The sequence below is a fragment of the Tamandua tetradactyla genome, chromosome 3 (genome assembly GCF_023851605.1).
Source record: "Tamandua tetradactyla isolate mTamTet1 chromosome 3, mTamTet1.pri, whole genome shotgun sequence".
Classification (NCBI taxonomy): domain Eukaryota; kingdom Metazoa; phylum Chordata; class Mammalia; order Pilosa; family Myrmecophagidae; genus Tamandua; species Tamandua tetradactyla.
In genome coordinates this window covers 52,391,334-52,406,324 of record NC_135329.1, presented here as the reverse complement: position 1 = coordinate 52,406,324, position 14,991 = coordinate 52,391,334, and the positions used below count along the sequence as shown (strand labels likewise).

The 14,991-nt window shown below is 39.3% G+C and overlaps 1 protein-coding gene across 5 annotated transcripts in view; it reads right to left on the bottom strand.

Annotated features, from left to right (window-relative positions):
- Positions 1-14,991, bottom strand: part of RNF144A (ring finger protein 144A) — a 139,591-nt gene that overhangs the window by 34,134 nt on the left and 90,466 nt on the right. For all 5 annotated transcript variants that reach the window (XM_077153115.1, XM_077153112.1, XM_077153111.1 and 2 more), the window contains 2 exons: positions 4,075-4,179; positions 3,861-3,921 (listed from right to left, as the gene is read on the bottom strand). In XM_077153115.1, the coding sequence (XP_077009230.1) occupies positions 3,861-3,921; positions 4,075-4,179 (166 nt within the window). The remainder of the gene's footprint in view (positions 1-3,860; positions 3,922-4,074; positions 4,180-14,991) is intronic.

Genomic DNA, 14,991 nt, shown 5'->3' with positions numbered 1-14,991 from the left:
GAGCCCTGATAGTCAGGAAGGGGATAGAGTTTCTGAATCTGTACCCAGGTCTCTCTGTGCATTTTACTGACATGTGCTTATCTCCCATTCACCCTCTCTGCACAACAAAATGGAAGATGCTTTATGCTACCAATAATGAGAGGCCCGATTATATTATGGAGCGGATGGTAGAGGAGACCTCGTTAAAGTTTCCATGGCAACTGTGTACATTTTTCTGACATTTGTACTCATAGAGTTGTGGCATGGCACTGCCTGTCCCCATGGGGACATTCTCTATCAGAGAGGTAAAGGGCAAATAATCAATCCAATATGCCTAGGACAAAAACACTTCTTGTGCTGCCTCGGCATATTAAACCCTGTAAATACAACCCAGGCTTTGGGTGCTTAGACTTCTATTAATATTCTAAATCACAATTCCCACTGCTGAATTCTGCTGGCTGTGAGTACAGGACAGGAATAAATAAATCAGAAAATCTATACCAGGCAACATCAGAAAGTTCTTCTTTTGAGAATACATAAACTCACATACACATGTGTCTATCTAATACACACCATACATTAGCTATGGTCTATCTAGTAAAAATCATATTATATACCATTTGTTTTCCAGGCAGGAAAACCATTCTGTAAACCAGAAGAAACTGATCATTGCTTCAATCTCCCAAAGATATGTCCATAATACGGTAAAGAAGCAGATCCCTATTGCTCTACTTATAAAAAAAGTCTAAACCTTTTTTAAAAATGCATCTTTGTAGCAATAGTTGTTATTGTTTTTAAAAATTTCAGAAGCACATTGTAAAGGAAAACGCATCCAATATATTTTCATGTATTCACTCTCATCCCACCTCCTGACTGGGGCACCAACTACAGGACTGATGGGGAGGGTTTGATTCTGCTGTGAGAAAAGTGTAATGTTCAGGAGTCCTCAGTTTTGGCTAAGCCCCTGTTATTGGTGGATAATGTGGGCAAGTTATTTCATCATCTCTTTGAGCTTTATCTTCTTTAAAAGGCAAACAAACAAACAAACAAAAAACAAGATTTGGCCATTCAGCATTTATTTAACCAGGCACAATACTGGCAAGGCATAAGGAAAATGAGTAAGCCTTAATTCCTGAATCTGTGATGGCATGGGCATCAGGTCATCGACATCTACAGCTACACTTGCAGCAAAGCATGGCTAGTGCTCAAATAGCTGCATGCACACCATATAGTGGGACATGCTAGTCAACTACACCTGTCTTGAAAGCCTACCCCCTGCCCCAGACTTTGAATTTTGCGAGATGGGAGAGAAGGTAGTCAGAAAGAGAAAACAAAAGAATCCCACAGTCCCCTACCTTGGCTTCCTCCTTACCAAAGGCCCCAGCTAGAAGAGGGGAGAAGTTTAAATTAAAATCAAAGGTGCTTTTATGGGACACTCTATATGGTGTTAGAAGGAGCATTCTAAAACTAAATGGAGACAGTAGCTTGTGACCTAAATTGACCATAGGATTTTTTGTTAACTAAAAGTTATCAGAAAATCATGGAAAAGTCTAAGTTTTCTTCTGCGGTATCCTCAACTAACCATATTTTAAAGGGATAGAACAAGTCAAAGTTTGCTTTCTCATCACATCTCAAAACTTGTATATGTTCTGGCTGTAATACACAACTATATTTTAGTTTTAAAATTTCTAACATTTTAACATTTCATTCAGACAGATCTTTTGTCTTATTAAGCATGAATCCAATCTACTTTAGATTTTAGCAAAAGGTTAATGTTTTAAAAGAATAGATTTGAAAGGTTGTTTTTAACCTGTCAAGTTGGCCTCAGTGTTAAGAAAAAGAAAAAAAATCATCTTTGACTAAGCCAAAGTACTAAAGAAATAACAAAAGTTAGGTAGGAAAATTTACCCAGCTGCATTTTAAATGAAATTCAATGTCATAGAAAGTTCATTTTCATGTAATCCAAACAATTGTCAGTTTCTGTCAAACTTCTCTCAGGAAAATGTTTTTAAAGAGGTGGAAAGTCTCAGAAATCCAAATTTATCAATTTCAGAGTTCCACATACTTTAAAACCACATGGTATTACATTTAAGCTTAGAAATCATTCCAAGCCAAAACGGCATATGCCATTTAAAATAAATAAGCTCTTGAAAACAAATTTCAATGCCATCAAAAGGCCTATTTGCTATTTTTTAAATTGGTCATATTTTATCTTTTCTTTTTAAGTAAGCTTTGAGAAGAAACATAGCTATCTTTAGCATTTCTTTTTTTAAAAAGATCTCTGCATTCAACTAATTTAGAGTCTCTTGATATTTTCCTATAGTCTGTTTTGCATTCCATTTCCATCTTGATTTTGTTTTTCACTTAAACATGTGACCAGGGTTCTTACATGCTTAAGTGAATGCCTGACAAAGTCAAAATTCTAAGAACCTAGATTTAAGGAAGAAGGACAGTAGATTTCAGCTATTACAAACTGCTGAAAGTTTTAGAATTCAGATGCACTGACTTCACAATAAACGTTTTCATAAGGAGTCTCACCGCCAGACTTCTGTTATTTTGCTCTTTTTCAGATGACGCTGAGGCTCATCTGAATATATATGAAAAGAGAGGTCAAATGGAGTCAAACCAATTCTTTAAAGTATCATTTAATATATTTTAAAGATGAAAGTTTAAAGGGTAAAAAAATCGGGTAGATTGAACTACTAGTGGCCAATGAGAGGGAGGGTAAGGGGTATGGGGTGTATGAGTTTTTTTCTTTTTATTTCTTTTTCTGGAGTGATGTAAATACTCTAAAAATGATCACGTTGATACACAACTATGTGATGATATACTGAGCACTGACTGTACACTCTACGGATGGAATGTATGCTTGTAAAGACTTCTCAATAAAAATATAAAAAACAAAACAGTGAAAGCAGAATGCTGAGCAAGGCAAATGTACAATGCATTTGATTTGAGCCCACTGTAAGGATGTTTAAATGTAATACGGATGTCATTTAAGGGCCTGGAGTATTTCAGGGAGCAAAGACACAGACCTCTCCTTGACATTCAGAATGTTTTAATGCTTTGCAATGCAATCTCAAAAATAACGTTAAAACTAATCTGCCCACACTTGCCAGATGATTTGTTTCTCCCGGGCCTGCATCAGGCCTGACTCCAGCAACTGTGCAGAGCAGGGCACTGAGGGAGGGGTCAGGACTAAGTGTCAAAGAATCTGTATCACTTCCACCCCCCCCCAACACACACACACTTACTAGAGGTTTAGAAATCAGGCTGGGTCTGCTACCCTCTCTGGGTATCAGTTTAACAACAAGTTAACCTTGCAGAGCTGTTATCAGGATTTTTTGAGATAAGTGATTCAATTATTCATTGAGCAACTACTAGTTAGCCTGCACAGGTGATGAGGCACCAATGCAAACTGAAAGTGCTATACACGTGACTGTTAGTAGGGTAATGGCAAGGATGACAATTACAGCTCTGCTTAGACCCAGGAGTTCTTTCCACATCTTAGTATCTCTTAAATTCATGGCTAGTCTAAGAGGTTAGCCTTCAAATCGTTAGGTCTTAACCTAGTTGAAGAATAATACTCCATAAGGATCGTATCTCTTGAAACCAGTCCCATAAGCCTGAACCCCTATAAACAACTTGTGTTGCATAAACTCTTTTTGCCACCAAACAGATCACCAGCAAGGCCTTCGAACACTGAGCTGCACAGAGACATCAAAAGGCCAGCTGCATTTCAGAAGCACAATTTACATTCAGCCTTTTCACTCCAGTCGTAGCCAAATGATGTACAAACCATATCTACCAAAAGAGCTTTCCCAAAGTTAGTCAGATACCGTGATGGGAATTATAACAGGCGAAAATACTGGGACACCTACCTCTTTCAAATTGTAGCTTTTTATATCTTTGCATAATTTCAGCTGCAACCATGCATTCAATCTAAGGGGAAAAGATGCAAATTGTTTAACAAGATGAGGGCTAGAATACAATGCAATGTAAATCTAAACACAAACATCCTGACAAGCTAAGGAGGACATATTTGTATACATTAAAAAAACAACAACAAAATCTGATGTGTTTAATTGCACATGCCTCATTCTCCTGTAGATGGCCTTGTTTAGGGCAGGCAGCATCAGGGCAGCTAATTGCAGTTTCTAGTCCTTCTTTGATCAAGAGCTCAACATACTGTTTCAGGCACTGAAAGAAAAACAGAGAAGTGTCTGTAACCATCTTCACTTCCTTAAAGCCAAAGAAGCAGTGATGCATTAAAAAGAAAGATGATCAATCAAGCAGAATTGTTCCATTACAATTTTCCATTTTCACTGTGCAGCCTACAACAACCACCACATTAGAGGTTTTATTCATTCAACAAATGTTTATTGGGTTTCCAGTCTGAGGTAGGCACCGCGTGCCTGTTAATGAAGCTGAGGCTGCGGGGTCAATCTCTGCAAAATCTCAGCCAACAGAAAATCTAATAACTCTAACAACAGGAAGAAAGGCAGTGAGAGAGTTGGGAAATGATATTTCTCAAACATATATTAGATGCCAGGCATTGTACTAAATTCTTTATAATACATTATTTCATTGAATTCTTAGACGAGCCTTACAAGAAGGTATTATCATCATTCCATCTGTCAGATGTGACAACTAAGACACCAAGGAGGGAACTTGCCAGCTTACTCAGCTAGAGAGTGAAGAGACTGGATGCAAACCTACGTTTGTTTCCACGTTAAAATTTTCATGCTTTTCCCAATGAGACACCCATGTATACTGACCATCCTCATTTAGTGACACCCCACTTACCTGGCAATAACTTACTTGGATGGAGCAACTACTTTCCTGGCCTTACCTACTAGGGAGTGCTGCTTAAAATGTGGAATTAAATAAAAAATATCAGATGGAAAACACAAAATATAGGTAATATAAAAGATTATGAGGCCTTTTTCTGCACAATTTATTCTGGCTTTACAAAGCATAGCAATCTTAGAAATCCAGAATTTCCCTGAAAATCATATTACAAATACCAGTTAGAAGAAAAGATATGGCCTTTTCTCACTATTAGAAGTGACTAGGTAAGCTCACTACTAGAAGTGACTAGAGACAGAAACTTTGAAAAGCTTATATAAGAACTTGAAGACCACAGGTATCTGGTCATTAGGTGAAGGGAAAACAAGGCATAACATCTTAATGGCAACTGCAAATCAACTTTTCATCATAGCTCAAGTAAAATATTTGGGAATTATAATAGCAACAACATTATAATAGCAAAGTGAAAATATTTTAACAGCAATACATCAAAAAAAGCCCCCAAACTGTCTCCTAAAACCATGTCCTCCCCCCCCCCCAAAAAAAAGTATAATTAATTTCATCACAAGAATGCATGATTATTATTGATGGTTGGACCTAAGGTGAAATGGTTGTAATTTATACTAATTTTATGGTCTAGAACAAGTCAGTTTATCTCTCCCTCAGCCTCACTGGCCTGATCTATAAATTGTGGTGGTTGGACCTTTCTCACAAGGGAAAGTCTAGGAAAAGCTAAGGGCAACATAATATGCTTAATATATACAGAATAATTTGCTATAAGTGGATAATTCTCTTTACTCTAGAAAACCAGAATGTCTCATTCATTCAAGATCCTAGATGGTTATTTCTTTAAAAAATATACTTGGAGGCAATTTTCAAAAAGAGAAATTTCCCCCAATTTTTTTCAAGAACAATAAAGAGAATGCTGTGTTTGCATGTACAAATTCCAATGTGGCCAGCCATAAAACCCATGTCCCCTGTTTCAGCCTTCATTGTTCTGTCTCGTTTTAGATCTGTCAGACTCCTGATGATTGCAGAGGCCCTGTACTTAGATTAGTCTCAGACACAGTTGATGTATGGCAACATTTGGTAAGAGAGTTTCCAAAGTACTGAATATAGTTGAGCCCACATTTGGAGCTCCAATTAAGGCACAAAATGACAGAAGTTTCAGAGACAAACTCATTCAAAAAAATACAGAAGCTTTCCCCAGATCAAGAAGGGCAGAGAATAAAACCAGGGAGGGGCAGAAATGCTGAGTCTCCATCACGTCTAAAGTGCAGTCTGGACAACACAAGCTGATCTGTTTTGGGAGATATTGCCGTAGTTTACTAGAGTGATGAAATTACAACAATGGCCTGTTTACAGTTGGAAGACAATCAGAATGTCCTGTGTATATACAGCTGGAGACATCATGAGGAGGTAGGAAGACTGTACACTTTGAAGCTCGATAGACCCACATAATCTTTGTTTCACCACCTTCCAGTCTAAAGTCACGGCCAAGCTACTTAGCATGTTTGGGCCCCAGCTTCCTGGATGCTAAAATAGTCTTGCTGGGCTTTTGTAGAAATAAAGTAGACACAAGCACCTAGTACAGTTCCTGGTACCAAATATGAGCTAAATATATGGTTACCAGTGTTCTCTGTTGTTTGTCACTCTGTATGATATGTTTCTTATAGTTATAAATTAAAAAAAAAATCAAAACCTTAGCAAGAAGATCATTATTTTACATTCTATAATTAAATTTGTTTAAACTGGGTCTCTGGAGGCCACTGGAATGACTTAAACTTGATATAATGCTGAAACTTACACATTTTGGGGCAGATCAGCATATAATGAGAGAGCTTGATTCTCTCTAAGAAGTAAAATACAACTATCAAAACTGGTATGAAACGTACACCCTGGGGATGTCTAGATTTCTAAATGTCATTGTACAAGAGCTTGCATATGGTAAAGAATAGTGAGTCATGTCTGGCTAAAAGCTACCAAACTGAATATTCTATGCCATTGGAATGCATCTGCACAATTTGCAAAGTGATTATGTTCTGGAAGTATCAATTTGTTTACTATATAAAGATAGATGAGTAGCTGAGCGCCTGACCTCTCATCCATCAAAAACAAGCTCTGTCTTTTTTCCAGATATAAAGTGAGTCATGACTCACATGCTATGTTTTAAATCTAATAGCAAAAAGATGTCTTCAAATGAGCATAAAAACTAGACACAGAGAAATGTCTATACAAATAAATACAGTCTATGTGCTTAAAATGAGTAACTTTCCTATGATAATACATTATTAATAATAACAATAGCTACAGTTATCAATGCCCTTTAAGCATCAGGCTTTATGTTAATCACTTACCCAAGTTAGCCTACTAAACAAGCCCAATCTTAGAAAGTATTACTAGCTCCATTTTATAGAAGAGAAAACCAAGGTTCAGAGAACTTAAGCAAATGGTCCAAAGTTGTAGTCTGTATATTAAGGGATCTAGGGCTCAAACCTAGGTGTGCCTGACTCCAAATCTGCTGGTGGCTTGAGTCTTTTATTTTGGGGGACCTGTTTCTCCTTAATTACAAACTACTTCATAAGCAATCATTCATTAAGTACTTTTCATTACCTAGTAAACTTCTTCTTAGAACAAAGAATTGTATATACTTTAAAACTGGCAAAATCTGAGTCAAGACAGATATATCTTCTTCCTGTGATCATGATGCTGGAAATGCAGAGATTCTCTAAGATATTAAGATACTTACAGCTTATTGTGGGCAAAAACAAAAAAGTAGCAGATAATTCTAATACATGGTGCTACATACCCTAATGGAGGAAAAACAGACAACTACAGATGTAGAGAAGATAGGTAGGTCAGAGGAGGCTTCCCAGAGATGAAAACTTGGCCAAAAGGAGCATTCCAGGAAAATGCAAATCAGCTGAACAAAGAGGGAGGCGCAGTGGCATGAGCCACAGAATGTTCCAGAATGTTCCAGTCGTTTCATTTTCCACTTTCTCTTCCAATTCTTCATCATCCTCGTCCAAAATACGTGGAACCACACTGCTGATTTGCTAGATCTACCTCTATTGTGTCAGAAGTTTTCCTCTAAGGGATTCATATCTGCTTTGCCTAAAACTACAGCAAGACAGGGTTTTGTCTGTTTTCTCTCTTTATAGCCTTTTGGGTCCTGCGGCTCCTAACAAAAGAGGAAAACACCTGTGTGACTTACACTTATCATCAGGGATCCATGATTTTAAAAATATTACATGAAGACACGTCCAAATAACGGCAGTGGAGCCCCAGTGAATGCTGTTTAAAGAATAATGACGCTGGAACCACACAAAACTGAGTTTGACTCCCAGCTCAACATATAACTGTGGGCAAATACCTCATCTGTCAGAACCTCAGGTTCCCGAAAGTGTTGAATGAGATAAGCTTGGCACGTAGAAAAGTGAGCACTCTAAAGCTATGGTAAGGGGGAGACAACAGTTTTCCTGAATATTGCTGACATACTAAATGCTTTGCTAGGCATTTCTTTAACCATCAGTGGTTGATTGCTTGTGTTTCTCCTCTACTAGACTGCAAGTTCTTTGCAGTCTATCTTTCTATCCCTGTTCCTTAAGACCCCTTGTAAATAACAGTGGACTAATAATGCTATATAGATAAATAGATAGGGGACAGAGGGATACATGATAGATGGATAGATAAATGTGCACAGAATAGCCATGCACCTAAAAATACACATTACTTTGCATCTTGGCAGAGGAGCTGGTGGCCTGAGATAAAAGATGCACAACCTTACACCCTGTAATTATGAGTTGGCTGAATGGACAACCCTGATTCCACTGCAGGCAGAAAGGCTGAGCCCTTCCTTGCAGGGCTACTGTAGAGGTTGGAGCCATAATCTCTGCACAGTTTTCTGAGAACAGCTTCACACGAAGCCCACGGCAGTTCTCACTGGGTGGCCTTGGGATCAGACATCCCAGCAAGCTCCTGAGTGCACTTTTTGACAAAGATTGCTTTTTCTCAAGGTCTTAGGAATGTGACTTTAATCACAAGCAGAGGAGTCCAAAATATGAAGGTTGCTTTTGCAAAAAGAAAAAGAAAAACAGCAAAAATAAATTTTCTCCCACAGCATTGCCAAAGATCAAGTGTGGCGCACAGGAAAGAGACAGATTTCACAATCAGCCGTACTTGGATTAAGATTGGTTTTCTTCTTCCCCTGTGTTTGTTTGGCCCTTTTTTTTATAGTTTCTAAGCCTCAGTTGCCTCAGCTGGAGACAAGGACAATATTACCTGCAGGCATTATCCTTGCTGGAAGAATTAGCCTTGCCCCAAATAAAGTAGGGCTTCCACAAATATTCATTCCTTTTACCCCATCCCACACTTCACACCCATCCATCCAGCCTTGTTTTGTCCCTGCAGAAGTTCTACCACCAAAAAGCCTTCCAGCCCACTCGAGTCCAAATCAAAGTAGCCAGAGTCACTTGAAGTGGCACACACCATGTGTTCTCCTTGAGCGCCCTATCTCGGCAGCCTTCCTCGGTGATCACCCATTAGGAGTATCAATGCACATTTTATCTCCCTAACTGCAGAGAAGGTCAGAGGTAAAGAGCTTTACATTTCTCTGTAACCCTCACAGGGCCTCACAGTGATCTGCTATTGTAGATACTCAGTAAAGATAAGGACAGATGGATTGGGGTTTAGACGCTTCTTTCAAGAACACCAAGTCTGAAGGGGTCAGCTGAAAGCTAAAATGTTTGCGATTTTCAGGTCAATTCAACCCGTAAGCACCGAGCATCTGCTTTTTGCAAGACAGTGTGCCAGGATCTGTGATGGACACAAAGAGGCCTTGGGAGGGCAGTCAAAGGGTGGCAATCATCATCTTGCAGGGACAATGATGGAAACAGATGCACCATGCTGTGAATAAGATGACGGCTAAACACAGATGCTATTTATTTGATTTGGTTATACTGGGAAGAAATGATTAAGCCATGCAGGGGAAATTGGGGAAGGTTTTTTTTTTAGTGGGTCCATCCAGGCCAAAAAAAGCATCATGATAAAGGTAGGAAGGCTTGACAATAAATGGTGTGTTCAAGAAACAGAATATTGGCTCTGGTGGAATGCAGGAAGGATGTGGTGAGAGATGCGAATGAAAAGTAATCAGTTAGCAATGGAATTTTATTTATGGAGGCAATGGAGACCAAGTCAAAGTGTGTAAGGAGGGGAACTGCATCATCAGAATGGTCGTTTATAAGAATTCATTTTCAGCAGTATGAGAATGAATCTAATGCTTGACAAGGACACCAATTAAAATAGTACAGGCCAATGGTTCTCAATCAGGGCAATGTATTGCCCTGGTTTGGAGAAAGCAATTGTAAGGTATCGGCTCATGAACAGGGAACTGGGTATGAACTATCACTTAGCCTGCAATCATCAAAACGCGAGTTAATTTAATCAAAATGTGATGATTAATTTCATGTGTCAACTTAGCCAGGTTATGGTGCCCAGTTTTTTGGTTAAGTATTGGCCCACCTGTTAACTGTGAGGGTGTCTCTTAGATGGGGCTTGAGTCTACAGTCAGCTGACTGCATCTACTATCAACAAAGGAGACTGCCATCAGCAATGTGAGTGATCTCTTCATATAATCAGTTAAAGAGTTAAAAATCAGAAATGAAGATTTTAGATGTCAGAAGAATTTTTCCCTCTATTTTAGCACTAGCTCTTGTGGGAATTTCCAGCCAGACAGCTTTTCCTGGGGAACTTGGACTATGGACTTCAATATCACCTTTAAAGGAGTTTCCAGCTTGTGGCTTGCCCTGCAGAGTTTAAGTCAATTCCTTATCATAAGTTTCTTTATATGTATATAAAAATGTGTGTGTGTGTGTATACTGTTGGTTCTGTTTCTCTGGGAAACTATATCACAATGGATATTCCCTAGGGAGTACTGAAAAGCAGTGAAAATTATTTTTTCTCAGAATTGCTCTGCTCTGAGAAGTGGGTCAGTGCCCCAGTGACCGAGAGGTAGTCAGGAGTGACAGTATTTGATGACTGACTGACCTAGAGTGTTTGGGACAGGGTGAGGCTGGGAGGGTGTGAAAATGACTCAGAAGTCCAGCTCTGGTAACTTAGAAGGCTCCTGCAGACTCAGGTAGGGCTTTTCATTGCTTCTAAAGCTGAAGCCATGCTTTCTCTCTGCTCCTTCACAGACAGCAATAAAGCATTCGATTTCCCTGATCTCTCTGAGGCAGTATTAGGCTGGCTGAGAGGAAGTTAGAGACTCTGGAGAAAATGTACCACACACTCCTCAGAATGGAGCATGCCCTTCTCACACTCATGCTTATAAACTGAGCTGCAAGAGAAGCTGTGGCTGTTGGCAGCACATTCTACTTATTGAATATGAAAAGCCACAGTTATAGGGAAGCAAAAAAATACTATGTAACTCAAATAAGCCTTCCTCATAAAAACCAAGCATTTTAGTTAACTGATACCGCATAATTAAAAAAAAATAAGCAGCAGATTTAATGCAAGGAAAATGTGCATCAGATTCAAGACACACTGAGTGTTCATTTCTTGAGCGGATCATTTAGTCTTTCTGAGTTGCAGTTGTACTGCCTGTTTCACAGTTTTATGAGAAATAAGTGAGATGATATAGAAAAACATTTGGTACAAAACATAGAATCAACAAATGTTACTCCCCAGGCCCTTTAATCAATAAGGTAAGGGCTCAAAGGGACCCTAAAAGTCAACACAAAAATGAAAAACGTTATGGTTTTTGTCTGTATAGTATTGGAATCTGAGGTATCTGCGACGTCTTAAGACAACACAGATGTAGAAAAAGTTCTGTATGCAGACAGTAGAGAAGAGAACTTGCAGAGATTGGTCTTTACTTGACGGCCATTCTGACAGCTGGGAACCACCACTTCTGGGTCTATCCCAGCTCTGGAACTTTCCCAGGGTGCCCCAGATCATCCCCTCCCTGCAACTCTACCCCTTCCCTACCTGCAGAACGAAGACCAGAATGAGCACCTCTGTTTGGCAGACCAATGGACTAACTCCATGTCCCTCCATCTCTGAGCTCTCAGACTACAGAGCAGAGGCCTGGGCTTGTGTCCTGTAGAGTCCCAGAGTGCTGAGGACCCCTGCAGAGCCAGCGTGCCAGAGAGAGATAAGCAGTCTGGCACTTGGCCTCCAAACCCTGCACTGACAGAGCAGGTTTGGTTCCAACCATTATATATTATTGTAGGCTTTCCTAGAGACTTTCATTTGAACAAAGGAATCATGAGTGAAAAGAACACTGAAAACTACTCCCTAGGATTCACTCTTATCAAGGCCAGCTGATCCAACGTAGGTAAGATAGAGATCTATTTCCTTTTAAATCTACAGAGCCTATGATTTTGTAGACACATCTCCTACAAGTGGTAGACACGAGTAGGAGCAGGACCAGTAGCAATAGCAAAATCAGGAAAAAAGGAAAATCTTACTCTGAAATGCATTACACCATTTGGAACCCAAGTATGTAACATTCAAGCCACAAACATTTCCTTGAGTGCCTACTATGTGTCCAGTTTATGGGAAAACAAAACCAAATAAAACCCCTGCTCTTAAATACCTCATCTAGTAGAGGCATAGATGAATCAACATAATTTTAACATGATATGACAGACGCTGTTACAAGTTTAAGCACTGAGTATAAGAAGAGCCAAGAAGCTTTAAGTAGTTAAAGCTTAAAGGTTTGCATGTAGGAGATTGAAGAAGTGGAGAGGAGTTAAGAAATGGAGCTATGAGGCTGGGGGAAAAATTAAAAAGGCAAGAACCAGGGGTGTGCAAGGGTAGTTCAGTGGTACAATTCTCACCTGCCATGCAGGAGACCCAGGTTCAATTTCTGGTCCGTGCACTTCCCAAACAAGCAAACAGACAAACGAAAACAAACAAAAATTCGGCAACAACGGTACTTCAATAAGAGATATTCACATGGAAAAAGAATAAAATGTGACCCCCACCATAAAGCATTTAAAAAAAAACAAAAAAGGAAAAAAGGAAAGAAGGCAAGAGCCAGAGTATGCCAAAGCATTTTCATTTATAGGGGACCAAAGTATGAAAGATATTTTCCAGATTAAGGATGGAGATGCAATTTTGTCTCCTTCAGGTAGTAACCTCAACTTCCTCCAAGAAACTCCTTACCCATTCTTGGCCTTGTAGTCTCGGTGAGACTGACACCTCTGCCTTCTCTAGGGGTAGGTTCAGGCTGGCATAAGCCAATCAATACATCCCATTTTAGAAGCCACAGGAATAGGATCAATGACAGACATGCAATCAATGAGGCTAGAAAGGTATGGGCCTAGAAAAAAGAAATGTCTTATGTACTTCACAGAAGTTACTAAAAGAGACCTCCCTTTTCTCTCCCAATGGACAGTGTGGATTAGGGAAGGGATGTCTTGAGCTACTATCACCATTTTGCTACCATGATGGAAAGATTCTCATGTTGCAAACTTTCAGGGGTTATCATACAGAGCTTGAGGATGAAGCTGGAAGCAAAGAGGCAGGCAAATATCCTTTTCTCATTTAAGCTGAATAGATTTGGGTCGCCCAGCCCTTGCCATAAGAAGGATCCTAGTGGATACACAAATAAAGGTTGTGGCAGTAGCACTAGAAAATGACAAGTTTATGCATTCTTACAGCTCAAAGATGCTGCAGAAATAGGTAGGATTACACTCCCTGCTTTCACTAGTCTCATGATCAGGAGGAGAGACATATATGGGTTACTATCATTTGGGGTGGAAAGTGCTATATTTTCAGTATGGACAAAGTGATATGACAACACAGAGATGGGAACAATTAATTCCACCTTCCAGTAACATGGAAGGCTTCAAGTGGCCTTGGCAATGGATAAAAAGAAAAGGAAGTGATATTTGCATTACTTATTACCAGGCCAGCTACTGCTTGATACCTCATACACATTACTTCATAATAATTTGCTCATGAGATTGATTGCCTATTAAAATGAAGAAATTAGGCCAGGAGAAGTTAAGCAGCTTGCTTAAAATCACATAATTAGCAGGTAGCAGAGACAGAACAAAGACCAGGGTCTAAATTCCAAAGTCTGTATTCAATGTTACCTCCCAATTAACCAGTCAATCCCAACTTCCTAGTTTTTCTTAAACTGCAAAGAATTGCTTTTATTATAGTTATATCTATGAATCTGTGTAGAAAAGCTTTTTCATACAGAAGCTACACTTTAAGCAAGAATTTGTCCATTTTTATTTATTTATTTACACCCTGCCATCTAGGTTCTAATGGCAAGAACTTTTTTAATCACCAAAAAACAATTAGTATTAGAGATATAATTCCAGTTCATGGCAAAGGAAATGCATGCCTTATTTGGCTTATTTAATTTTAGCATGGTTAAAATATATTTTTCATTAGGCTGAGTGTTTTTTTCAAGGACAAAGTTTACATTTCCCCCTTTTGGATCACTAAGAATCAGCAATCTCGACTTAGGAACTTCAGTGCCTAAGGTTTTTACACCTAAGTTTCCTCAAATTTGGAAGGAGAATACTATCTCTAATTATTCCAGCCTTATAATTATGCCAGATTATAAATGAATTTACCAGCAATAAAACAAAACAACATCAATAATCTAGTTGTAGCTATTCAATGTGACATGTATATGGGAGACCAAAAAGTGTGTGGAATTGTCATAAGCATCATGGGAACACAGGATACAGAAAGAATAATGGCATATGGCAGCTACAGAGAGAGGAGGGCACCTCTTGGTTGCCACCTGAAACCTCAGAGCCAAAACCCTTTTCATAAACCCTCTGAGCGGCATCAGCATAGAAACGTCCTCTCTCCCAGACCAGTGTCCTCAGGCTGAGGCATTTCTGCATCCCACTGAAACAATGTCTGCCAAGGCTATGGACTCCACTGGGAAGCTGTAGGCTCGGTCAGCCAGGAAGGCACTAATCAAAGGCTCCCATCACATTTTTCTCTGCATTTCTGTCCTTTTACCCACTTGAAGAAATACTAAACCTATTTTAGGGCTGAGAAGAGCAAAACTTCCCCATGTGTCCATGCAGGGAGTTCCTGAGGGGCCATATGTCGCCTTCAGGACACGGTCCAAAGTCTGCCCACATGTCTGACGCCCTGAAAACTTTATCTCTAAAAGTGGCCCTAACTTTTTTGCAAATGCATGTATTTCAGTGTCTTAGGGTAGGA